Raw genomic sequence first — 27,659 nt, forward strand, 5'->3', positions numbered from 1 at the left:
GTTTCCCATTCAAATCCCATTCTTTGGAAGCTTGCTAAAAGGGGCTGAGGGAGAATAAACTTCTAAGCTGCTCAGTAGGTGTGAGGGCAAGTTGGTGACCCTAGAACTCTGTGGCCAGAAAAACCTGAGCTGCAGCAATTGATCAGTCCTCTGGCTTGTAGGCTCAAACCACATACGTGAACCAACCTGCAGTACAGGGGCCTAACCCTGCTCTCCCAGTCCACCTGTCCCTGTTCTCCTATGAGCCAATGGCCAGTGGGCAGGAAAGGGGGTACAGAGCCCTCACCCCAAGATTGGAGATTTGGGGTGGATAAGGCAGGGTATCCCCCGAGGCTCCCCTCCAGCCACACCCCACAGAGACCCAGTACATCTGGGCACTTACTGACGGAAGCTCAGCTCCTGGCGGTAGCAGGCCAAGGCTGCCTGCTGAGTGGAACCAGTGACCATCATGAGCTCGTTCTCAAGAGCCCAGGTCAGCTCCAAGAGGTTCACCTTCTCATCCACACTAAAGTCGAGGCTCTGGAAATAGTAAACCCCACAGGGCAGGGCAGGATGAGTAATGCTCCAGACACTTCCTGCATCCCTAAGGATGATCCCGACCCAGATCCATGCTGTCCCACAAGCAAAACCTGCCATGTCTGTCTGCAAAGTCAGCCTCTTGGGCATGCCCCTTCCTCGCCCAAGTAAGCTGGTGCCTCCCTCTCCTGCCCTCTCAGTGCTGGGGTGCCCATTCCTGTTGATGCTGAGGACCCTCAGTCTCTGTCAACACTGAGGTCCTTCCTGTAAATACTGGAGTTGCCCCAGCCTGTCAACATCCAGTTTCTCCCATTCCTGTGAGTAATGAGTTTTCTTCTCTCGCCATCCCTCCCCCCAGTCCATACCTGACAATATTGGGGTTTCCCTATCCCTCTCCCTGCCTCAGGGATGGGTGTGACCCAGGCTGGAAAGAAGCTCTTCCCTGGACAAAGTGACTGACACAGAAGAGGGCTTGCCACTTCATAGGGAGTGCTAGGAAGTTGGAGAGAGAGGCCTTTCCCCTGCAATCCTCTGTGCAGACTCTGTAGGTCTCAGGGGACTGTCTGGGACCTGAGCTGAGGCAATACCACCAAGAAGCAGGCAGAGGAGGTGCAAGAGCCGAACACGTCCCTGGAGTATCACGACCCCAGTGCCTGATATCTTCTGCCCCCAGATACTCACTTGGCTGAGTCCCTAATCTCTTTCTCCTGCTTAAGTCATTCTGAATTGGTGTTTGCCATTTCAGACTAAAAGCATCCTAATCATATGAAACAAATGCATGGATGGGTGGTTTGCTGGTGGAAAATAATCTGCTAAACAGAGAAGCCACAGCCAAAACATTCCAGAAAGTGGAAAACTCTTTCCCCTCAGGACTTCAAAAAACAGGAATAGCACAATTTATGTTATGTGTATTATACCTCCATAATAATAATAACTAAAGGAATGAAGAACAGGCGCACACCCTCTGATCAAATCACCAATGTTGACCTAACACGTTGGCCACAGTTATTTTTCACTTTCTAAGTGTTGCATGTTCTTCACTCCTCCTTCCTTCTAGAACATTGCATGCAAGCCCAGAGGCAAGCACCACATCTGGGAAAGAGCTATGACATTCCCAGCTCACATGTAGCAATGAACGTGCTTCCATTTTTTAACTTATAAAGTACAAACTTGAGGGTCCACTGCTCCCTACTCCCCAAAGTGCCACCGAAGAGAAATGACATTAAGGGTGAAGCACGAGGAACATTCAGGAAGCTCAAGCTGTTCTGCTTAAGGCAAGTAACCCAGCAACAGAATCACTCAGTGTCACCAAATGGGGTGCAGAGTGACAGACAGATCATAGTAGCTTCCAGATCAAGAAGAAAGGAGCCATCAACAACTTCCTGGCATGGCAGTTAGTTTCCAAGATGGCCCAGAACTCTCTCCTCCCCAAATTCACACTGTGTACCTCCCTCCCTCCCATCTAATAGGGTCGAGGATGACAGTGAGGAGAAACAGTATGTGACTTCTAGTCCAGAACATGGGGACAATGGGCCCCACCTTGGGGGCCCTTGTTCATGCTCAGCTCTGCTTTGGGAAACCAGCTGCCATGCTGTGAGGATCCTCAAGCTGCCCTGGGAGAGGCCTGTGTGTGGGGAGCAGATGCCTCCTGATCACCCAGAGGATCCACCTGCCATCCTGCAAGCAGACACTCAGCCCCTAAAGGTCAGGATTTCAGAGAGCTCCTGTGCTGCTGGCTCTTCAATGCAGACCCTGGGCTAGAAGCACCCACCTAGGGCAGCTCCCAAATTCCTGACCCACAGATACTGAGATAGATCTGTTGTGTTTTAAGGCACAACTAGTAGTAATTTGTTGAGGAGAAACATTGTTTTCTCTGTGTTTTTATTTATCTTTCTAAGTTAAAATTTTGATACTATAACAGTAAAAACTAATAGAGTGATTCCAACTGGCCTTCACTCTCTATACAGAGCACACATTAGTCTGGGGGGCTCTGCCCAGCCTCTTTGGGCAGATGGCCCCCCAGATACCTGCCAGCCCCCATGCTGGATGTTCCCAAACCTGCAAGACTTCAGTGCCATTCTGGATCCCCTCTTGGGCCCACAGGGCAATAAGCTGCTCAGGAAAGGCAAAGCCAGAGCCATCATCAAGACTGCAGAAGAGGCGCAGGCCCGAGCACAGGGACACGAGGGACGACGTGGTCACCGTGGGGCAACTCCCCTCCTCCAGGACCTGTGTGTGGATGGGGAGACATGTGAGCAGAGCCTCTAAGACTGTCTCTACAGGTCTTTACACATTTCTGACCTGCCCAGGTTGTTCTTGGCCCTCGGCTGCCTCATTGAGTCCTGCTAAGAAAAACCCCCAAGCTCATGTCCTAACACTATTTGTCCAAGGTCGCAGGGCTCTGTAGGTGATGGGGGTGGGGATATGAACACCCCACTGATGCCCAGACTGAACTCTCCAAGGACCCTGGGCACCTGCTCTTGTTCCATTCATCTGAGGCTTCCTATAGGAGACTCCCAGCACTGCTGGCCTGACCCGGCTGAACACTCACTTAATGGGAGACAACGAGGGTCACATTTTATCATCTCTCCCCAAATAGTAGCAATGAGGATCTGGCCTCAAAAGGCAGCATCTGAGGAGCGTGCTAGTGGCCAAGAAAGCTGGTCTGTGAAGAGACCCAAGGTGGATTAAAATGAAGCAAAAATCACACGTCTCTTCAGGACTCAGAAATACACAGCTCAGGTGTGACAGTCTTGGGGAGTTTTAAGGTGAAGGCATAAAACAATCCTCTCAGCCAGAAAGCTGACCTGTGAGATTCAGGTGCTAGACAACTCCACAGAGCAAGATTATTTTCCTTGCCAAGTTCTCTGCCTCAGGAGGGACTGCTCACAAGCACTTGCGGTCATGTTCACAGGAATAAGGAGCAGAAACCCTTCCTTTAGAATCCAAGCCTCCCACCTACTGTCCTCCAGCCATTCCTCCAGGCTCCACAGTCTCCTTGCTTGGAGCCCATCCCACTGTTAGGAACAGTTCTCCCCAATGCTTCCATGGCCAGTCGCCAGCGCAGGACACTGCTCAGACACGCCCCTGGCCCAGTCCACCCCGTGACCTCAGCACTCCCTTCCTTGGCAGTGCTCACTGCAGTGTGCCATCTGCCTGTCCTGTGGATGCCAGCTCCCAAGGCAGTGACCATTTCTTCATCTGTTCTCAGCTTTACCCCTCCCTCTGGGTGAATAGTCACAGTGCTCCCTAAGCTGTTTGGGGCGCTGTCCAGTCTCACAGAGTAGGTGTTGCACCCCATACACAGAAGGGAAGTGGGCTGTGCATGAATGTGACCTTGGTCACCCACGGTCAGGCTACTGGACACTGTGACCTTCCCACCCTCTTCCTCTCTGAGGACTGTGAGTTTGAGCACAGGGCTGCCATGCTGGCCCCCTGTGCTGCCAGGGCCCCAGCTTCTCTGGCAGAAGGACATTCTAAGGCACACCTCCAGGCCATGCCAGCAGAGTCCACAGTGCAGGGTGAGATACCTTGCACCTTGCATTTCTGTAAGGACACTAAGTTGGCTTTCACTCCTTGGGATGTCTGTCTCTGACCAGAGGGTGCACACACACACCAGGAGGGCCCCGAAGCATGAGGGGAGGTAGGTTCCACCTGGCCTGTTTCCCGCACCCCATGGTTCAGGCCCTGCTCTAGCTGTGCCTCTGGGTACAGGAACAGGCAGCTCTACCCAAGAGCTGGCATCATCCCTCTCTCGCTGTGAATGTGACCCAGTGGGTCGCTGACCTTATGTGGCCTGTACCTTTACCATGCTCCTTGCTTTTTCTTTGATTGCCCTCAGACTTTAATTTTTATTTTTTTAAAATTTAATAATTTATTTTCTTACATCACTGTTCATTTTTGGACAATATTTTATTTCTCCCCTCAGGTGTAGTCCCCATAGTTCTCCCACCACCACTGCCCCTTGATCCATTATCACAGTTTCTTGTGCTCTTCCCTCCCGTTTTTTCCCCTCTCCTCCCCCCTCCCCTGCTGCGTGGCTCAGATCTATGGTCTGCTTGCAAGTTCTATATTTTCCCTAACTGTGTGTCCAGTTTCTTTATATTCTACATATTGGATGAAACCACCCAATTTTTATCTTTTTCCTTCTGATAATCCCTTCCAGCTCCATCCACGTTGCTGCGAATGTCATGAGCTTATCTTTTTTATCACTGAGTGTTCTTGGTCTTTAGATTCAGAAATCTGGTTGTCAGATGTACCCAGCCTGACAGAGAACACCTTAACAGTCCTGCACCACTGCCCACCAAATAGCACATCAGTCACATCAGCAAGAAGCAGTGGCAAGGTTTCCCACAGCAATGCACCTGTGGCCAGAGAGGAGGTTTTACCGTCCTGGGACTGAGGAAAATCAAGTGCTACGCCAACAGTCACTGACTAAAACCACAATTTAAGTAACGGCCTAAACTTACTCTCCCCCAACTGCAGAGACCTGGTATTTGTACAAGATATGCAATTCAGGACTCTGGGACAGGGGGAGCACGGGTTAAGGAACCTTGGGGTGGGGGTAAGTGCTCGGGAAAGTATGACGTCTTCAGCGACAATGCTCTGTGCACCAACACAGGAGAAGGAGGGGGAATATTCTGATTATCCCACAATGAGACATACCCAGGAAGTGCCAGGTCCACACAGTGTGCTATCTTAGGATCTTCATAAACCCCTATGACTGTTTCATAGTTTCTGAGCCTGAGGATCAGAGAAGTTAGTAATTCACCCAGTGAGACACAGCAAGAAGAATCAGCCTCAAGGTATCTGGTCCTACAGTCTAAGTCACAGGCACCTGCCCTCCCATGTATGCGTACATGCCTGACCGACACCCCGTAGGTCACTGTGGGGCACCACAGAGCGGTCAGGTCTGTGAATGATGTTGAAGTCTAGAAAATGACAGCAGTTACTTCAGTGTATCAAAATTCCATTGTCCCATTTTACCTGATAATGAGACCAGGGTCTGCTTGCTTTAACAGGAGTAGAAAATTCTGGAAGTGAAGTAGGCCCATGATTGAACAGGCCCAGCTGGAATTCCTCAAGACTCACTCTGCCATCTCCATCTTGATCCAGTTTGTTAAACAGGTCTTCCAGTTCCTAAACAAAGACCACCATACCTCCCCTCAGAGGTCCCACCTGCCAGCAGCTACAGCCAGCAACCACTGCCACTCATACCCGCCCTCCTCCTTCCTCTTTGTCTCCCTCCCTCCCCCAACACCCCAAAACAGGACAGTGTACTTGTCTTTGTCTAAACTCTAAATATCTGGGCCAACCTTGTTGAAATTTCCCAAGGCCATCCCTATTTCTGGCTTGTGAAATCCACACACCCTGGTAAGTTTCCAATCTGCTGTGAGTGGGCATCATCCAAATTTCCTCAAATATTCACTCAGTATCCACCAAGCCAGGCACTTGCTAGATGGTGGTGGGAAGATGTGGACATGGAGCATGACTCCATGCTAGCCAGGACAGCAAGGAGGGCCTGCCCCATCACCACTGCCCACCTCCCACCCACCACTCTTTAAGAAAAGGAGGAGGGGTGAATATAGCTGTTGGGGAGCAGAACAGGCTCTGGGGGCACGTTTTTTACGCTGGATGGTAGAATTGGGCCAGGCAGGAAGGGGAAATGTGCATTCCAGGTAGAAGAAAGATGAGGAGTTAAGGTGCTTAGAAGTGCCAGGGAGAGAGCAATGGGAGTCAGATAAGGGCCTTCGAAAATGCAGACTTCAGCAGAAGCACTGGGGGACAGCAAAGAACATTAGATCATAAGGTGAGGCTACTGAATCAGTGTCTGAGGGAGAAGGGATTTTTCTAGGCCTAATACCGAGCAAAGAACCAGTGCAAAGGGCCCATCTTCTTACCTCTTTCTCAAGTCCCTGGAGTCCGATGCTCTGGCAGACCAGAGCCAGCTCCTGCTCAGTGAGGTGGCCGCTACTGCCAACACCCAGCTCTTCCCAGATGCCCCGGACCTGGCTCTCGGGGGTGTCACAAAGAGGGCTGCATGACTTCCTGGGGCTTGCAAAGACCTCAGAACCCCAGGTTGGCAGCTGGCCTACAGGGAGGGTTGACAGGTAAATCATGTGGTACAGGAAGAAGTATAGCAATACTGATAATTGACTCAAGACACCAAAAAAGTAGATAGCACTAAACATGAGACCAGATTTTACCTTGTGCTTCAAATAACTCATTCTGAGGCTCTTTAGCACTTTCAGCTTCTTCATCCGACTTGAGACTCTGGGGAAAAACATAAAGAGAAGGGTGTGAATTCCCCAGAGGATGCTACAGTAAAGGGAGCACCAGAGCAAAAAGAATAGTATGTTTGGGGTTTAGGTAGGGCAACTGGAGGGAGCCACCAACAGCTTGGCAAGTAAAACCCACTGCAGAGCAGCCCTGAGGCCACGCCCCCAGGCACCAATTCCTCTCATCTGCAAGTGCTAGAGCCGGACAGAGCGTGGTTTGTTCTACGCACATGGGGCTCCAGAACATAAGCCAGAATTCATTAGTAGTTCATAGTGAAAACACTATCAAGCTCTTGTAACTCATAGGGGGAAAATGCTCCCCAATCCAGCACCTCATGGCGCTGGCCCACATCTGCTCTGGAGAACGGAGGCCCTGAGCTGTAGGGAATGCCAATCACAGGTCGCCACCTTGACAGGACTTAAATGTCCTCAGGTCTCTGCACCCTGTCCCTTATCACGTGTATCAGTTCAGTCGTCAGAGAAAGAGTGTCTCTGTCCAGCAGCTCTGGTGATAGCACCCAGCAGACTACCAAGCAACCCCTGACTCAGGCAAAAAACTCCTTATTTTTGTGACTAAGTAAGGTGACCATAAAGTCAGTCTATTTCTGACAGGTACTATACACCCCACGACTGGTTTTAGAATGAGGGTCAGGTTGACCAAAACTCATCACTCCTTGGAGCTGACACTCACCTAGAGTGGGAATCTGGTAGCAGGCAGTGTGCCCCAAATGCATTCAGGCCACTGCTAACTCTAAAAGCAGCTTCCTCATGCTCTAGCCTAGGGATCAAAGATGATTTTAAGATGTAGAATGGCACTACAGAGATGAGGCATTCCCTCACCCTTCCATCTCTGTGAGTCAAATTTTAAAAAGAATAAAAAAGTGATTGTTCGGGATTTGTTGGTGTTGCCCAGGTGTAGATTATGCCTGAGCGAAGAAACTCTTAATATATATGTTTGTCCTTCTGTTGGCCTTATAAATATTGAAAATATTAACAAATTTCTGGAACCCCACAGTACATCTTAGTACAGATAAAATGCCCTGTACCCACATCTGTCAAAGTGGGGGATTCTCGAAAATAGTCTAAGGAGTCCATGATTAGCTTGAAAGCAGTGGATCTGTCCCTTGTAGACCCAAAGGCCACATGGCTTTGATAGTCCATCTCCTGGTTCAGGAGTCTGGAGGGCTATCATGTACTCCCAAGGCCCAGGAGGACATCTGACATACACAAGGGTATAGGTATGCCATTTTGGTCTACCCTAAGTGTTGAAGCAGGTGGACTGTGGGTTTAGAACATCCAAATATCTAACCTGTGGCTACTCTGAAATCACCTTCCTTTCTCTATTCTCAGCTGATTGCTTTCTTTCAGTGCTAGGAAAAGGTGATGGTGAGCAGAGAGAAAGAGAAGCAAATGACCTGTCTGAAGTAGCAGGCTCTGGGGCCAGAATTACCCTGCACACAATCAGGCTCTTTAGAATGAAACGTCATTTGCCAAAGTATACCTGTGCTCCTGGTGACTTGAGACACCCAGGAATGACATCTCCCCACCATAGTCATGGTTCATCTCCTATGAGCAGTGCTACATTTCCTCAGGACTGGGCACCTGGGTGGAGTTGGGGGTCTTACCTACCTCCACACTTTCCAGGGATGCAGAGCGTCGGAGCTGGTTCTTCAGATGAGCCCTGGATGGCTGTTCTGGGAAACTCTTGGCCCCAGTCACAGGGTCACAAGCCTCAGGTCGACTCCGGCGACCATACCACTTAGAGCCACACATGTACTTTGGTGGGACAGCATGAGAAGCAGCTGAAAAGAAAATGGAAGTCTGATGGGGACCCATTAGAACAGCCTTGGGGCCACACAAGCTGCCACACATCTTTGTTCAGATGGGAGTGGGGCTCTTGGGAACACACACCTTCATGTGCACATGAAGCATCTGGAAGAATATAGGGGATAGTTAACAGGGGTAATTAAAAAACGCACAGAGGAGATGAGAAGTCAGACTGGAGAAGGGATGTTCCACTCTCTCTATGTTATCAAAATGGGCTGGTGGAACAATGATAACATTTCTAAGTAGAAGTGACATCTCCAGTGAAAAAGCTACCTGGCTTTGGTAAGTCAGGAGCTGGAAGGAGTTTTAGATGGAGTTCCATTCAGGGTAATGGAGATTGTGAGGTGACAGTTGGAAGGTAATGACAGATAGTACTTCTATGCTTAAACCCCACTCCCACCAACAGACATATCAGAGAGATAAAAAATAAACAAGGATACAATAGCCATAAATAAATACTTAGATCACATGGGCCTAACAGGCATCTATAGGAAACTACCCCCTACCGCCCCCCCCAAAAAAACCTGAAAACACATTTTTTTTCAAGTGCACATGGATCATTCTCCAGGACAGACCATGCATGTACTGGGACACAAGACAAACATGAACAAATACAAGAAGATCTAAACCATACCAAATATCTTCTATGACCATAAAGGCATGAAACTAGAAATAAACGATGACAAGAAAGCAAGCAGCCCCTCTACCACATGGAAAATGAAGAACAAGCTACTGAAAGACTACTGCATTAATGAGGAAATCAAAGAAGAAATTTAAAAATATATTGAGAAAATGACAATGAGGACACAACTTTCCAGAATGTGTGGGACACAGCAAAAGCAGTAATAAGAGTAAACTATACAGTCCCACATCAAGAAACAAGAAAGAACCCCAAAAAACAACCTAATCTCCTATCTTGGAAAACTAGAAAAAGAACAACAAAAAACCCAATTGAAGAAAGGAAAAAATAAAAATACAAGTAGAAACAAATGAAATAGAAATAAAAAAGACAATCCAAAATATCAGTGAAACCAAAGCTGGTTCTTTGAAAAAAATAAAAAATAAACAAAATAGACAGGCCTCTAGCCAGGCCCACAAAGAAAAAAAGGGAGGAAATTCAAATAGATAGGATCATAAACAAAAGAGGAGAAAATACAACATAGCAAAAATCAAGAGGATAATCAGAGATTACTATGAACATTGACACGCAAACAAGTTCAACAATTTAGAAGAGATGGGAAAATTCTTAGAACTATACAAACACCCAAAATTGAATAAAGAAGAATTAAAACCTAAACAAACCAACTACAAACAGCAAAACTGAAAGAGTAATCAAAACTCTCCCCCCAAAACAAAAGCCCAGCACCAGATGGTTTCAAAAATGAGTTCTACCAAATATTCAAAGATGAACTGGTGCCTAGTCTACAAAAACTCTCAAAAAGATGGAGAGAGAAGGAATACTACTAAATACATTTTATGAAGCCAACATTACACTAATATCAAAACCAAAGACAGCACAAAAAAAGAAAACTACAGACCAATCTCCCTAACGAACACAGACGCAAAAATCTTCAATAAAATCTTTGTAAACCAAATCCAACAATGCATCAAAAGGATAATACACCATGAACAAGTGGGATTTACTCTAGGGACACAAGGATGGTTTGATACCCAAAATACAATTAATGTAATCCATTACATCAACAAAAAGAAAAATAAAAACCAGGGCCTCCCTGGTGGCACAAGGGGTTAAGACGCAGCCTATGATGCTAGCTGCAGCCACTGCAGCACGAGTTTGATCCCCAGCCAGGGAGATACCCACATGGTGTAGCAGACCTCTCCTGACTCACTCGCTACTCCCCTCAGCAGTGTATTTCAGTGGATCTGCCTGTTCTGTTCCCCACTCTGTCTCTGATGAATCCTCTCACCCCCCACACCTCTGGCCTGTACCCCAGTTCTTGTATGAATAAATAAATAAATCTTTAAAAAAAAAGAAAAAGAAAAACCATATGATCATATCAATAGATGATTCATTTATGATGAAACTCCTCGAAATTCTCAGGATAGAAGGGACGTACTTTAACATAATAATGGCCATACATGACAAACCCACAGCCAGTATCATTCTCAATGGTGAAAAACTGAAAGCCTTCCCGTTAAAATCTGTAAGAAGACAAGGATGTCCACTCTCACCACTGCTTTTCAATACAATATTGGAAGTTCTAGCCAGAGCAATTAGGCAAGAGAAAGAAATAAAAGGAATTCAAATAGAGAAAGAAGAAGTGAAACTATCATTATTTGAACATGATATGATAATATATAGAGAACTCTAAAAACTCCACAGAAAAACTAACTAAAACAATAAACCAGTTTAGTAAAGTAGCAAGGTTTAAAAATCAACACACAAAATCAGTAGCCTTCTTATATGCAAACAAACTGGCTGAAGAAGAAGAAATCAAGAAAACCATCCCAATTACTATTGTACCAAAGAAAACTTTAATACCTTGGGATAAACCTAACAAAGGAGGCGAAAGAACTATACAAAAAAATTACAAAACACTGATGAAAGAAAAAGAAGACAGGGGCCTCCCTGGTGGCCTAGGGGTTAAGTCTCAGTGCTATCACCTCCATGGCCTAAGTTCGATCCCCATCCAGGGAGCTAACCCACATATGGCACAGCAAACCTCTCCTGTCTTGCCTGCTGCTCCCCTTAGAAGTGTATTTTGTTAATCCCCCTGTTCTGCTCTCCACTCTGTTTCTGATGAATCCTCTCACCCCTGAACCTCTGGCCTACACCCCAGGTCTTCTTTTTTTTTTAAGATTTATTTATTATTTATATAAGAACTGGGGTATAGGCCAGATGCACAGAGGGGTGAGAGGATTCACCAGAGACAGAGCAGGGAACAGAACAGGCAGACTGATGAAATATACTGCTTAGGGGAGCAGCGGGAGAGACAGGACAGGTCTGCTGTGCCATGTGGAATTCTCACCAGCCGGCAGGATCAAACCTGAGCTGCGGAGGCTGCAGACAGTTTCACAGTGCGGCGCTCAACCACCTGCGCCACCAGGGAGACCCCACCCCAGGTCTTCTATGCATAAATAAATAAATCTTAAAAAAAGAAATAGAAGACACAAAGAAATGAAAAGACATTCCCTGCTTTTTGAGTGTTAGAATTAACATTATCAAAATGGCCATCCTACCCAAAACAATTTACAGATTCAATGTTATTCCGTAAAAATCTCAAAGACATTCTTTTTTTCAAAAAAAGATTTATTTATTTATGCATACAAGAACTGGGGTATAGGCCAGAGGTGTAGGGAGTGAGAGGACCCACCAGAGACAAAGTGGGGAATAGAACAGGCAGGCTAACTGAAATACATTGCTGAGGGAAGCAGCAGAGGAGTCAGGAGAGGTCCGCTGCACCATGTGTGTCACCTCCCTGGCCGGGGCTCAAACTCATGCTGCAGTGGCTGCGGACAGTTTATAGTGCTGCATCTTAACCCCTTGCACCATCAGGGAGGCCCCCTAAAAGACATTCTTCAAAGAAATAGAACAAATATTGCTGAAATTCATATGGAGTCACAAAAAACTTCAAATAGCCAAAGAGCTCCTGACTAAAAAGGGGTAGAACAAAGGTATTACACTCCTAGACTTCAAACTGTACTACAAAGCCATAATAAAACAACATGGTACTGGAATGAAAACAGACACACAGAATAGTGGAATCAAATTGAAAACCCAGAAGTAAAGCCACAGGTATGGTCAACCAATCTATGACAAAGGACAAAGAATGTACACTGGAACAAGGATAGTCTCTTCAATAAATGGTGCTGGGAAAACTGGACAGCTACATGCAAAAGAATGTAGCATTTATCTCATGCCATACAAAAAACCAACTCAAAATGGACAAAAGACTTAAATCTAAGTCCTGAAACCATAAAATACATAGAAGAAAACATAATGAAACACTCCATGACATACACCTCAGAAACATCTTTGAGGACCATCCCCAGAAGCAAAGAAAATGAAGGAAAAGCTAAACAGCTGGGGCTACCTCAAATGAAAAAGCTTCTATACAGCAAAAGAGACAATAACCAAAATGAAGAGACATCCTCACAAATGAGAAAAATATTTTCACACCATACAACTGATAAGGGACTGATATCAAAGATCTACAAAGAGCTCACACAACTCAACAAAAACAAAGCAAACAACCCAGCAAAAAAACCGACAGAAGAACTAAAAAGACACTTCTCCAAAAAGGAAATGCAAATAGCCAACAGATATATGAAAAAATGCTCAACATCACTTACAATCAGGGAAATACAAATCAAAATCACAATAAGATATACCACCTCACACCTGTGAGAATGGCCCGTAGTAAAAAAACTGGCAATAACAAGTTCTGGTGAGGCTATGGAGAAAAAGGAAACTTCTTACAATGCCATTAGGAATGCAAACTGGTCCAACCACTATGGAAAGCTGGTGGTGGTTCCTCAACTTACTAAAATGTATCTGAATTATGACCCAGTGATTTCAATCCTAGGATTCTACCCAAAGGACACAAAAACATTAATTCAAAAGGAAACTTGCATGCCTATGTTTACTGCAGCACTACTTACAATAGCTAAGACATGGAAACAACCTAAATGCGCACAGAGGAATGGATCAAGAAGATGCGGTATAGAAGGGGTGGATCAACATGGCAGCAAGGAAACGCTGCAAGATCTCCCATTTTAAAAAAGTTAATAGGGAGGAAAAGCGGCAGGTCCCAGTGAGAACTGGGACACGGAAGATAAACGGATGACTCCAGCAAACTACTTGAAGAAGAAAGTTGCCACAAAACAGGACTAGAAGGGAGGAAAGCTCAGAACCCTGCTACCCTCCCCCACCCACAAAGTCAGCACTCTCCGACCAGCAGGAAGGAGGAAAAAACAAAAAAAGTAAAACAACCAATAAGAACAAACTATGCATCAAGCGGGACTGTGAGTGGAAAAGAACTATTTCAGCCACCACACCCCGTGAACTGGAGCTGTGGAGAACCCTGCAGGATTCGCTGTGGAGGTGAGCGAATGGCTCCAGGCGCCATTAGAGAAAAACAAAGATTCTCAGAGACCTACACACAGCCCCAGGCCAGCTGGTAACATTGTGTGGGAAAGCTGCGCGCTTGAAAAGCAAATGCGGATGGCGGCTGCCCAGGTCCCAGCGCCTGCGACCTAGGCTTGCAGGGAGATGCGCGGGGGGGGGGGGGGGGGCCCTCACTGAGGTGAATGTCCCTCCCTGAGTAATCGGAAACCAGGCGCCCGGACACGGAAGCGTGGTACAAAAGGTAACATTTTTGCAGACACTGAACTGAGCTACAGCCCGCGTCCTGGACCTGAGGGCTTTGGAACTGAGACCCAGGGCACGAAATTCGAAATTCGGGGCATGGGTTCCCCACAATGGTGGGGTACAAGACAGACACAGCACCTCAAAGCCGTTGAAGCTTTCCCCACCACTCCCACTCTGTTCTCCTGTCCCACAGGGTAAAAAAAAAGCTCCCCAGGAAAACTAGGAGAGATCTCTGGCGCCACCTAACGATCAGAAAAAAAATCACCAGTAAAGACTACTTGAAACCCGCAGAAGGCTCCCAGAGAAGCCAGTGGTGAGCTGGGAAGTTCGCCCACGGCAGGCCCCTTCTGACCAGCAGTCCGAGCCCAGAGGGGGAGCGGGCACCCACGGCTGGGGCAGACCAAGCACGTGGAAGAATGTGCCTGTCTCCGAATCGCCATTTTAGAATAGGGATCTTTCTTCAGTAAAGACTGCTTGAAACCGGTAGAAGGCTCCCAGAGGAGACAGAGGTGAGCTGGAAAGTTCGCCCAGGCCAGGCCCCTTCTGGCCAGCAGTCCAAACCCAGAGGGGGAGTGGACACCCAAGGCCGGGGCAGACCAGGCACGCAGGGGAGTACGTACCCGCATCGCCATTTTAGAACAGGGGCCTCTCTTCAATAAAGACAGCTTGAAAACGGCAGAAGGCTACCAGAAGAGCCAGAGGTGAGCTGGGAAGTTTGCCCACACCAGGCCCCTTCTGGCCAGCAATCTGAGCCCAGAGAGGGAGTGGGCACCCACGGCCAGGGCAGATCCAGTGTGCAGAAGAGTGTGCCTGTCTCCAAATTGCCATTTTAGAATAGGGGCCTTTCTTCAATTAAGACTGCTTGAAACCGGCAGAAGGCTCCCAGAGGAGCCAGAGGTGAGCTGGGAAGTTTGCCCACACCAGGCCCCTTCAGGCCAGCAGTCCGAACCCAGAGGGGGAGCGGGCATCCAAGGCAGGGGCAGACCGGGCACGCGGAAGAGTGTGTCTGTCACCAATGGAATCGAATAGAAAATCCAGAAATAAACCCACAGATTTATGGTTAACTAATCTTTGACAAAGGAGCAAAGACTATGCATTGGAGCAAAGAAAGTTTGTTCAATAAACGGTGCTGGGAAAACTGGGTCGCTACATGCAAAAGAATGAAGCTTAACCACTACCTCACACCATACACAAAAACCAACTCAAAATGGATTACAGAACTAGACATAAGACCTGAAACCATAAAATACATAGAAGGGAATATTGGCGAAACACTACGTGATTTGCACATCAAAGACATCTTTACAGATACATCACCCAAAGCAGTGATAGTGAAGGCAAAGATAAACAGCTGGGACTACATCAAATTAAAGAGCTTCTGCACAGCAAAAGAGACAATAACAAAAACAAAGAGAAACCCCACCGACTGGGAGAACATTTTTGCACACAACACTAATGATAAAGGATTGATCACAAAAATCTGCAAAGAGCTGATGAGACTCAACAACAACAAAGAAAATAATCCAGTCAAAAAATGGGCAGAAGAGCTAAAAAGAAACTTCTCTGAAGAGGAAATGCAAATGGCCAACAGGCATATGAAATAATGTTCAACATCACTTGTAATCAGGGAAATGCAAATCAAAACTACCATGAGATACCATCTTACACCAGTGAGAATGGCACATATTAAAAAAACTAGCAACAACAAATGTTGGCGAGGGTGTGGAGAAAAAGGAACTCTCCTGCACTGTTGGTGGGAGTGCAAACTGGTCTAACCACTATGGAGAGCTGTGTGGAGATTTCTTGACCTACTAAACATAGAGCTTCCATATGATCCAGCAATTCCACTCCAGGTATTTACCCAAAGGACACAGAAACATCAATTCCAAAGAGCACCTGCACCCCTATGTTTATAGCAGCACTGTTTACAATAGCTAAGCTTTGGAAACAACCCAAATGCCCAAAAATAGATGACTGGATCAAGAAGATGTGGTACATATACACCATGGAATATTACTCAGCATTCAAAAAAGATAAAGACATGCCATTTGCAGCAACATGGATGGAGCTGGAAGGGATCATGCTCAGCAAAATAAGCCAGAAAGAAAAAGAAAAATACTGGATGGCCTCACTCACAGAAGGAATCTAGAAAACTTAAATAAGGGACCAGGAAAATGAATAACTATAAGAAAGTGAAAATCAAAATCAACAAAAAACTATGAACCAGAGACACTCTAAGGGGGTGGGGGGGCAGGGAGTTGAGGGATTGGGGTCAAAATAAGGGGGTTGCAATTGTATGGGGAATATAAAAATAAAATTTATTTTTTAAAAAAAGAAAAGTCAAATACATCAGAATATTATTAAGGAAATTTAAAGAAAATATTTTAAAAATTGCCTTAAAAAAAATAAAAGAGTGTGCCTGTGTCCAAAGTGCTATTTTAGAACAGGGACCTTTCTTCAATAAAGACTGCTTGAATCTGGCAGAAGGCCCCCGTGGAGCCAGAGGGAGAAGGTTCCCTGCACAGTCAGAGGTGCGCTAAAGGCCCCCACAAGCCCGGTTCCACCTTGCAGGAAGTCGGAGCCCAGAGGAGGATCCAGAGATATGGAACCCAGAGTGCAATCCAGCTGCCCCACCTGCAGGGAAGTCTGTGGGACTTCAAGACTCACATTTGTAACTAAACACAGAAGGAGGAGAGATTCTGTGACAGTGGACCATTAACATATCAAAGTACCACTGCCTCACTAGACTTCTGGCATAATAGTTTTTGACTCGTTTGGACTGCCAGTTTCTGAAACTCCTGAAAGAACACACCAAAAAGATGCCAGCCAGTACCAGCGGCACAGTGTCCCAACGCATAAAGCAAATTAGAAGACAGGCAGCAGGGAAAAGAAAAACTAAAAGCAAAGTAGCAACACTGCAGAAAAAAGACACCACAAAAAAAATAAAACTACCCAGCAGCTTGCAACTACGGTGACTTGGAAGAACTTCTGAGCCTTCCAGAAAAAGAATTTAAAATTGCTGTGATGGAAAAAATGATAGAAGTCATAAAGGAAAAACAACGATCAGAAGAATGAAATTGTGTCCCTAAAGAGGGAAGCCATTAAGGAAAACAATGCTCAGAAGAATGAAATTGAGTCCCTAAAGAGGGAAGTAAAAGAAATGCAGGAGATCAAAGAATTAATGGATATGCTAAAGAATTCTGGGAAAAGCAATGAAAGCAGAATAGATGAAATGGAAGAACAAATAAGTACTCTTGAAGACACAGAAATAAAAAGAACGAAAACAGAAAAGGAAAGAGAAGTATGAAGGAAAAAGAGAAAGAAAGACTTCGGGAAATATATGACTCCATGAGGAAAGGAAATATAAGAGTTATAGGAATCCCAGAAGGAGAGGAGAGAGATGTAGGAACAAAGAAAATATTCAAGGAAATAATTGAAGAGAACTTCCCAAACATGAAGAAGGAGCTGAAAATTGATATACAAGAAGCAAGAAGAACACCAAACTTCCATGATGAAAGGAAAAACACAGCAAGACACATAATAGTAAAGCTCCCAAGAATCCAAGACAAGGAAAAAATAATGAAGCTGACAAGAGGGAAGAAACAGATAACATTCAAAGGAAATCCAATCAGACTGACATCAGACTTCTCCAAAGAAACACTATGGGCAAGGAGAGAGTGGAGGGACATAGTCAACAGACTCCAAGAAAACAGATGCCAACCAAGAATAGTCTATCCCGCAAAGCTCTCCTTCCTCTATGAAGAAAGAATAAGGACCTTCCCAGACAAAGAGAAACTCCGGAATTTCATTACGACTAAACCTCCACTCCAAAAAAACCTTCAAGGGGTCCTAAAGGCAGAACCTCAGAGGGATGAATAACAATGAAAGAAGGCCAAAAAAAAAAGTTATTAAAAGAATAAATTAATAAAAGCAAAGGAAAGACAAACACAATGGCAAATACAGATGCTAACATATCAATATTAACTCTAAATGTAAATGGACTAAACTCTTCAATAAAAAGACGCAGAGTTGCAGGTTGGATCAAGAAACAAAACCCAACATTTTGCTGTCTCCTGGAAACACATTTAGCTACAAAAGATAAAAATAGACTCAAAGTTAAAGGATGGAAAACAATCTTACAAGCAAATGGACCAAAAAAGAAAGCAGGAACAGCTATACTTATATCAGATAAAACAGATTTCAAACTCAAAAAGGTAAAAAGAGACCCCAATGGAACCTACATTATGATCAAGGGGACTATATTTCAAGAAGAAATAACACTCATTAACATATATTCACCAAACGAAGGAGCACCAAAATATATCAGACAACTATTATCATCTTTGAAAACAGACATCAGAGAAAACACATACATAGTGGGAGACTTCAACACACCACTATCAACAATGGATAGGTAAACGAGACAAAAAACAAGTAAAGACACTAAAACTCTAAATAAGGATCTAGAGCACTCAGCTTAACAGACATCTATAGAACACTAAACCCCAAAAAATCTGAGTACACATTTTTCTTAAGTGCACACGGATCATTCTCCAGGATCGATCACATACTGGGACCCAAGACAAACATCAACAGATTCACCAAGATTGAAATCATACCAACCATCTTTTCTGACCATGAAGGCACCAAACTACAAATAAACCATAAAAAGAAAGCAAGGAAATCTCCTACCTCATGGAGATTGAAAACCACACTACTGGAAGACCACTGGACTAATGAGGAAATGAAAGAAGAAATTAAAAAATTCTTTGAAGTGAATGACAAGAAGGATACCAATTTCCTAAATGTATGGGATGCAGCAAAAGCAGTAATAAAAGGAATATATATAGCGATAGAGGCTCACATCAAGAAACAAGAAAGAACTCAAAGAAACAACCTATTCTCGAAGCTCAAAGATCTAGAAAAATAACAACAAAAAAAACCCAAAACCAGTAGGAGAAAAGAAATAATAAAAACCAATGCAGAAATAAATGAAATTGAAACTAAAAAAAAATCCAAAAGATCAATGAAACCAAGAGCTGGTTCTTGGAAAAAATCAATAAAATAGACAAACCCCTAGCCAGGCTCACAAAGGGAAAAAGGGAGAAAGCACAAATAAACAGGATCATAAGTGAAAGATGAGAAATCACAACGGACACAGCAGAAATCAAAAGAATAACCAGAAACTACTATGAACAGTTATATGCAAACAAGTTCAACAATCTAGAAGAGATGCACAAATTCCTACAACTCAACAATCACCCAAAGCTAGATAACAAAGAAATAGAACACCTAAACAGACCAATTACAAGCAGTGAAATTGAAATGGTAATCAAAAACCTCCCCAAAAACAAAAGCCCAGGACCTAATGGATTTATAAATGAATTCTACTAAAAGTTCAGAAACGAATTAGTGCCTATCCTTCATAAACTCTTCCAAAAAATTGAGAGGAAGGGATAGTACCAAACACGTTCTATGAAGCCAACATTACACTTATACCAAAACCGAACAAGGACAACACAAAATAGAAAACTACAGGCCAATCTCCCTAATGAACACTGATGCAAAAATCCTCAATAAAATTTTAGCTATCAGAATCCAACAATGTATCCTTAAGATAATTCACCACGACCCAGTAGGATTCATTCCAGGGGCACAAGGATGGTTCAACATCCGAAAATCAATCAATGCTATCCAACACATCAACAAAAAGAAATATGAAAAACACAATAATATTAATAGATTCTGAGAAATGTTTTGATAAAGTACAACACCCATTCATGATAAAAGCCCTTGAAATTCTTGGGATACAAGGAACATACCTCAACATCATAAAGGCCATATATGACAAGCCAACAGCCAGTATCATTCTCAGTGGTGAAAAGCTGAAAGCATTCCCATTAAGATCTGGGACAAGACAAGGATGTCCACTCTCACCACTGCTTTTCAATATAATACTGTAAGTCCAAGCCAGAGCAATAAGACAAGAGAAAGACATCCAAGGAATCCAAATAGGAAAAGAAGAAGTCAAACTATCACTATTTGCATATGATATGATAATATACATAGAGAACCCTAAAAACTCCACAGAAAAATTAATTCAACTCATCAATCAGTTCAGTAAAGTGGCAGGATACAAAATCAACATGCAAAAATCGGTAGCCTTCCTATACACCAACAATAAATCTGAAGAAGAAATAAAAAAAAAAAATCCCTTTTACTATCAAAACAAAAAAAATCAATCTAATAAATCTAACAAAAGAGGTAAGGGACCTATACAAAGAAAACTATAAAATACTCTTTAAAGAAATAGAAGAAGACACAAAGAAATGGAAAGATATTCCCTGCTCATGGATTGGAAGAATAAACATTATTAAAATGGCCATCATACCAAAAGCAATACAGATTCAATGCTATTCCAATAAAAATTTCAATGTCATTCTTCAAAGAAATAGAACAATTATTGATGAAATTCATATGAAACCACAAAAAACCCTGAATAGCCAAAGCTCTCCTGAAAAAGAAAGAAGGGAATGGAGGCATCACACTCCCAGACTTCAAACTTTACTACAAAGCCATAATCATCAAAACTGCATGGTACTGGAACAAGAACAGACACACAGACCAATGGAATCGAATAGAAAATCCAGAAATAAACCCACAGATTGATGGTCAACTAATCTTTGACAAAGGAGCAAAGAATATGCATTGGAGCAAAGAAAGTTTGTTCAATAAATGGTGCTAGGAAAACTGGGTTGCTACATGCAAAAGAATGAAGCTTGACTACTACCTAACACCATGCACAAAAACCAACTCAAAATGGATTAAAGAACTAGACATAAGACCTGAAACCATAAAATACATAGAAGGAAATATAGGCGAAACACTACGTGATTTGCACATCAAAGACATCTTTACAGACACATCACCCAAAGCAGTGATAGTGAAGGCAAAGATAAACAGCTGGGACTACATCAAATTAAAGAGCTTCTGCACAGCAAAAGAGACAATAACAAAAACAAAGAGAAACCCTACCGACTGGGAGAACATTTTTGCACACAACACTAATGATAAAGGATTGATCACAAAAATCTGCAAAGAGCTGATGAGACTCAACAACAACAAAGAAAATAATCCAGTCAAAAAATGGGCAGAAGAGCTAAAAAGAAACTTCTCTGAAGAGGAAATGCAAATGGCCAACAGGCATATGAAATAATGTTCAACATCACTTGTAATCAGGGAAATGCAAATCAAAACTACCATGAGATACCATCTTACACCAGTGAGAATGGCACATATTAAAAAAACTAGCAACAACAAATGTTGGCGAGGGTGTGGAGAAAAAGGAACTCTCCTGCACTGTTGGTGGGAGTGCAAACTGGTCCAACCACTATGGAGAGCTGCGTGGAGATTTCTTGACCTACTAAACATAGAGCTTCCATATGATCCAGCAATTCCACTCCTAGGTATTTACCCAAAAGACACAGAAACATCAATTCCAAAGAACACATGCACCCCTATGTTTATAGCAGCACTGTTTACAATAGCTAAGCTTTGGAAACAACCCAAATGCCCAAAAATAGATGACTGGATCAAGAAGATGTGGTACATATACACCATGGAATATTACTCAGCATTCAAAAAAGATAAACACATGCAATTTGCAGCAACATGGAAGGCGCTGGAAGGAATCATGCTCAGCAAAATAAGCCAGAAAGAAAAAGAAAAATACCGGATGGTCTCATTCATAGCAGGAATCTAGAAAACTTAAATAAGAGACCAGGAAAAAGAATAACTATAAGAAAGAAAATATCGAAATCAACAAATAACTATGAACAAGAGACACTCTATGGGGGGTGGGGGGCAGGGAAAGGAGTGCTTGGGGTAAAAATAAGGGGGTTGTAATTGGATAGGGAATATAAAATAAAATTTCAATAAAAAAAGAAGATGCGGTATATATGCATAATGGTACTATATTCAGCAATTAAAGAAGATAAACTCATGCTATTCGCAGCAAGATGGATGGAGCTAGAAGGAATTATGCTCAGTGAAATAAGTCAGAAGGAAAAAGAAAATATCAGTTGGTTTCACTTATAGGAGGAATATAGGGCCATCGAACAAAGGGTAAAAAAATAAGACAAAACTTGCAGGCAAACTATAGCTCTAAGGCATACAGCTGGGGAATGGTGAAGGAGAGGGATCAAAACCGGAGGAAACAGCACAAGGGACTATGATGACAGTTCACAGGTGCTGTGGTGGTGGTAGATTTTTGGGGACTATACCTGATGGGAGAAATCAAATATTGTACAAAAAAGAACAACACTGTAAGAAAATTAAAGTTTAATCAATAAAAAAATAAGTAAAATAAAATGCAGTACCTAGAGTTAACAATACTATATTTTGCACTTATAATTTATGAAAAGAGTTGATCTCATGTGAGTGTTCTCAGCACACGTGTGCATGCATACACACACACGCACACACACATGGCAAAATGAGACTCGTGGTTGATGGGTATTTTTTTTTAAGATTTATTTATACAAGCACTGTGTACAATCAGAAGTGCGGGAGGGTGAGAGAATTCACCAGAGCCAGAGCGGGGAACAGAATAGGCAGACTGAGGAAGTACACTGCTGAGGGGAGTAGCGGGCAGCAGGAGAGGTCTGTCGCACCATGTGGGACCCTCACCCGGCGGCTGGGGATCGAACCGGTGCTGCAGAGGCTGTGGGCAGCTTCATAACCCAGCACTCAACCGCTGTGCCACTGGGGAGGCCCCTGGGTATTTTTTTTTTAAAGATTTATTTTATTTATTTATAAAAGCATTGGGTACAGTCAAAAGCATGGGAGGGTGAGAGATTCACCAGAGCCAGAGAGGAGACCAGAACAGGCAGACTGACGAAGTACACTGCTGAGGGGAGCAGCTGGCAGCAGGAGAGTCTGCGCGCCATGTAGGACCCTTGCCCGGAAGCCGGGGATATAACCGGTGCTGCAGAAGCTGCAGCTTTGCAACCCAGCACTCAACCACCACTGCAACCACCGGGGAGGCCCTCAATGGGTATTTTATGTTGACTGTGGTGATAGTTTCATGGATCTTTGCATATATTCAAATTCATCAAATTATTTGCTATTTTGCATATCTATTATACTTAAAGCTTTAAAAACAAACAACATCTATTTTGATCTGTTGGATGTGTTCTCAATTCCTCCAGACATCTGGTCTGCAGTGCTGAATCAAGTCTCCTCCTTTGATGGTCCCAAGTCACTCCCCATTTATTTGGAGTGTGGAGCAAAGAAACTAGGTGATGTTTGGATTTGGGAGTGTGACACGCCTAAAATGAAACAGTTCTCAGTTTTCCTGGCCTGCCTTACCTTTTAGATTCCATGCCTTTCTCTCCAACTGGGGTGTTCTGGTTGTGTCTCTCTAAATATATGTCCTGTCCTGGCTGCTGTCCCAGTTGCTCTCCTGACTTTTCCTGTAACCTGGATTCTGCTAGGAATCAGCAGGGAGATACTTAGGTCTGCTTCAGATTGGTGGTACCCTACATGCTCTGCCAAGTTCAGAGGTCTAGAGAACACCTATCGGTACTGTGCTTTTAACTTGTGAAATCTTCAACTCCCCCACATTCATTTTATCTATTAGCATCCTATGCTGTAAACATAGTGATTACTACTATTTGACATTTCTGATACTGAGATTTGTAGTAAGAATTATATATTTTGTCATCATTCCATTTCTAAACACTGAGATCCCTAAAACTCTTGGAATTTCCCAAGTGATAAAAGCAAGTGCATCTACATTTATGTTAATGAGCCTAGAAAGTTACTAGGTCACCGGTTGCCAGGGAAACTAATCATAACTTGGAGGGGGGCTAGATATTTTTTCAATCACCACTGTCTAATGATGTAATCAGCTGTGTTTACATAATGACGCTGCCATAAAAACCCAAATGACAGAATTTGGAGAGTTTCCAGGTTGATGAACACGTGGAGGTGCTGGAGGGTGGCACACTTGAAAAGTGTATGGCAACTCCATGTCCCTTCTCACATGCCTTGTCCTATATATTTCTTCCATCTGGCTGTTCCTGAGTTAGGGCCCTTTATAGTAAATTCACAGTCTAGTAAGTAATGTGTTTTCCTGAGTTCTGTGAACCATTCTAGGAAATTCATTGAACCTGAGGGGGTCTTGGGAAACTGCCATTTATAGTTGGTCACTTGGCTGCATAGGTAGCTACTATGCATAGTAGCACCTTGTAGTACTCTACTGTCTGAGTAGGGACAGTCTTGTGGAACTGAGCCCTTAAACTGAGACTTGATACATCTGATCTCTGGGTAGACAGTGTCAGAAACTAAGTTAAATTTGGAGTGATGTCATAGAATTGCTTGATATGGGGTAAATTTCCACACATTTGGTGGCAGAAGTGCCAGTCATATTTAGAGTATCTTATATAATAAAGGAAAATTGAGTTTTTGCTTTGCAACACTATTTGACAAACAGGGAAACAAAAAGAGGAAAAGAAACAAAGGTCATTTTCCAGGCCCAATAGCTGGGTACTGACAGGTAGTTCTCAGACTTACTGGGTCTTCAATCAGAATCTCATTCCAGAACGTAAAAGATAATGAAAGGAACTAGAGGTGAGGGGAGGAAATCCTCTTACCTGATTCCAAAGAACTGCTGTCTTCATCCAAGGGGTCACTACCAGCACTTGATGACAATACTGCCACAAAACCTTCTTTAAACTCCTCAAAGTTAACCTGGGTACATTTAAGGAAAGAGATCAATGTTCCTTTCCATAGATCACACAATGCATTAGTGTCTTTTTTTTTTTTCAGATGGAAATATCTTATTACTCCCTTTTGCACTGAGAAAAATTATTTCATTTATTTCAAATATTTACTTAGGATTTTTTTTAATAGCTTCTCTCTCTCTCTCTCTTTTTAAAGTTTATGCATACAAGAGCTGGGATACAGGCCAGAGTGCAGGGGTGAGAGGATTCATCAGAGATAGAGTGGGGAATAGAACACAGGGGGATTGACTGAAATACACTGCTGAGAAGAGCATCAGGTGAGTCAGGAGAGGTCTGCTGTGCCATGTGGGTAGCTCCCTGGCCAGGGATCAAACTCATGCTGCAGTGACTGCAGATAGCTTCATAGGTTGCGTCTTAACCCCTTGTGCCATGAGGGAGGCCCCAGGATTTTTTAAATAGGAAAGTATAATAAGTGGTGTCTGATCTGCTGTTAATTTGTTTTTAATTTTGGTCTTTACACTTTCGATTGTAAAGTTTTATTAGGTTCTTTGCTCAGATTTGTTATGTCACTTTTTAGATCCCCTCTTTCCTTGTAGATATTTTCAAGGTTTTTTAAAAATCTCTCCCTAACATAATAACCACTGTTGTTCTGTAATTTGTGACTAGTAATTCCAATACTCACATCTTTGAGGGTCTACTTCTATTACCTGTTCTTTTTCCAAGATCTTGCTTACCACATCTTGTTTGTGTGCCTAATTATCTTTACTGTATGTTGGTTACTGTATTTAACTATTATTTAGGAATAATTTCAAACTGTGGACAATGGTACTTTCCTTGACAAGACTTTTGCTCTGTCAGATGTCTGAGGGTACCACCCATACAGAACACCCACACAGGACAAAACCTGAGGTTAACTAGGTTGCTAAGGGGCACAAACCCAGAGAGCAAAAGCATCATACCCGTTTCTTTGCAATTTAGCTTTACCTTTAAATGGTAAAGCCGCCCTTCAGTTTAAGGCCACTTAGCAGATTAGTACCTTGGGTGAACCTGGATTTTGAGACATATTTCCTTGGCCCTCTAAGGCTGCTAAGACCACAAATCAACTTCATAGTTGCTAATTTAAGACCAAAAACCACTTTCAGGGAAAACAATATGTTTTGTGCTTAACTTGACCTCTCTGGGTATGTGAATTATCACAAATTTTTAGCCTAGTAATTTCTGGCTGACTGGTTTGCTCTTTGCTTTCAGAATATTTGTTTTTACTGATTTGTTCCCTTGTCAGAAGGTTTGACTGAGCTTGCTAACTTCCACTACCAGAATGTGGGGCTTCCAGATTCTTTTTAAAGACTGCATAAAATTTCATAAAATGGATCTACAAGAATTCTTTTAGTCAATCTCATATTGAAAAGGTTATTTCCAATCTTTTGCTGTTTGTTTTTTTTTTTTGAACTTTATTTATTTATTTATTTATTTTTATAAATAATAAATTTTATTTTTATATTCCCCATACAATTGCAGCCCCCCCCATTCTGACCCCAATCCCTCCCCTCCCGCCCCCGCCCCCCTAAAAGTGTCTCTGGTTCATAGTTTTTTGTTGATTTTGATTTACACTTTCTTATAGTTAATCATTTTCCTGGTCCCTTATTTAAGTTTTCTAGATTCCTGCTATGAGTGAGACCATCCGGTATTTTTCTTTTTCTTTCTGGCTTATTTCGCTGAGCATGATCCCTTCCAGCGCCATCCATGTTGCTGCAAATTGCATGTGTTTATCTTTTTTGAATGCTGAGTAATATTCCATGGTATATATGTACCACATCTTCTTGATCCAGTCATCTATTTTTGGGCATTTGGGTTGTTTCCAAAGCTTAGCTATTGTAAACAGTGCTGCTATAAACATAGGGGTGCAGGTGTTCTTTGGAATTGATGTTTCTGTGTCCTTTGGGTAAATACCTAGGAGTGGAATTGCTGGATCATATGGAAGCTCTATGTTTAGTAGGTCCAGAAATCTCCACACAGCTCTCCACAGTGGTTGGACCAGTTTGCACTCCCACCAACAGTGCAGAAGAGTTCCTTTTTCTCCACACCCTCGCCAACATTTGTTGTTGCTAGTTTTTTTAATATGTGCCATTCTCACTGGTGTAAGATGGTATCTCATGGTAGTTTTGATTTGCATTTCCCTGATGACAAGTGATGTTGAACATTTTTTCATATGCCTGTTGGCCATTTGCATTTCCTCTTCAGAGAAGTTTCCTTTTAGCTCTTCTGCCCATTTTTTGACTGGATTATTTTCTTTGTTGTTGTTGAGTCTCATCAGCTCTTTGCAGATTTTTGTGATCAGTCCTTTATCATTAGTGTTGGGTGCAAAAATGTTCTCCCAGTTGGTGGGGTTTCTCTTTGTTTTTGTTATTGTCTCTTTTGCTGTGCAGAAGCTCTTTAATTTGATGTAGTCCCAGCTGCTTATCTTTGCCTTCACTATCACTGCTTTGGGTGATGTGTCTGTAAAGATGTCTTTGATGTGCAAATCACGTAGTGTTTCGCCTATATTTCCTTCTATATATTTTGTGGTTTCAGGTCTTATGTCAAGTTCTTTAATCCATTTTGAGTTGATTTTTGTGTATGGTGTGAGGTAGTGGTCAAGCTTCATTCTTTTGCATGTAGCGACCCAGTTTTCCCAGCACCATTTATTGAACAAACTTTCTTTGCTCCAATGCATAGTCTTTGCTCCTTTGTCAAAGATTAGTTGACCATAAATCTGTGGGTTTATTTCTGGATTTTCTATTCGATTCCATTGGTCTGTATGTCTGTTCTTGTTCCAATACCATGCAGTTTTGATGATTATGGCTTTGTAGTAGAGTTTGAAGTCTGGGAGTGTGATGCCTCCATTTCCTTCTTTTTTTTCAGGAGAGCTTTGGCTATTCGGGGTTTTTGGTGATTCCATATGAATTTCATCAATAATTGTTC

General features: G+C 43.2%; 1 protein-coding gene across 1 annotated transcript in view; it reads right to left on the reverse strand.

The window, feature by feature from the left end:
* NINL (ninein like) overlaps positions 1 to 27,659 on the reverse strand; it is a gene marked incomplete at its 3' end in the record, with an annotated part of 85,323 nt that overhangs the window by 48,402 nt on the left and 9,262 nt on the right. Inside the window, exons 2-8 of the mRNA XM_084247729.1 lie at positions 24,609 to 24,705; positions 8,424 to 8,596; positions 6,723 to 6,789; positions 6,417 to 6,607; positions 5,503 to 5,655; positions 2,575 to 2,745; positions 383 to 519 (exon numbers count right to left, since the gene is read on the reverse strand). Coding sequence (XP_084103855.1) covers positions 383 to 519; positions 2,575 to 2,745; positions 5,503 to 5,655; positions 6,417 to 6,607; positions 6,723 to 6,789; positions 8,424 to 8,596; positions 24,609 to 24,705 — 989 coding nt within the window. The remainder of the gene's footprint in view (positions 1 to 382; positions 520 to 2,574; positions 2,746 to 5,502; positions 5,656 to 6,416; positions 6,608 to 6,722; positions 6,790 to 8,423; positions 8,597 to 24,608; positions 24,706 to 27,659) is intronic.

This window comes from Talpa europaea, assembly GCF_964194135.1.
Source record: "Talpa europaea genome assembly, chromosome: 11".
NCBI classification, from domain to species: domain Eukaryota; kingdom Metazoa; phylum Chordata; class Mammalia; order Eulipotyphla; family Talpidae; genus Talpa; species Talpa europaea.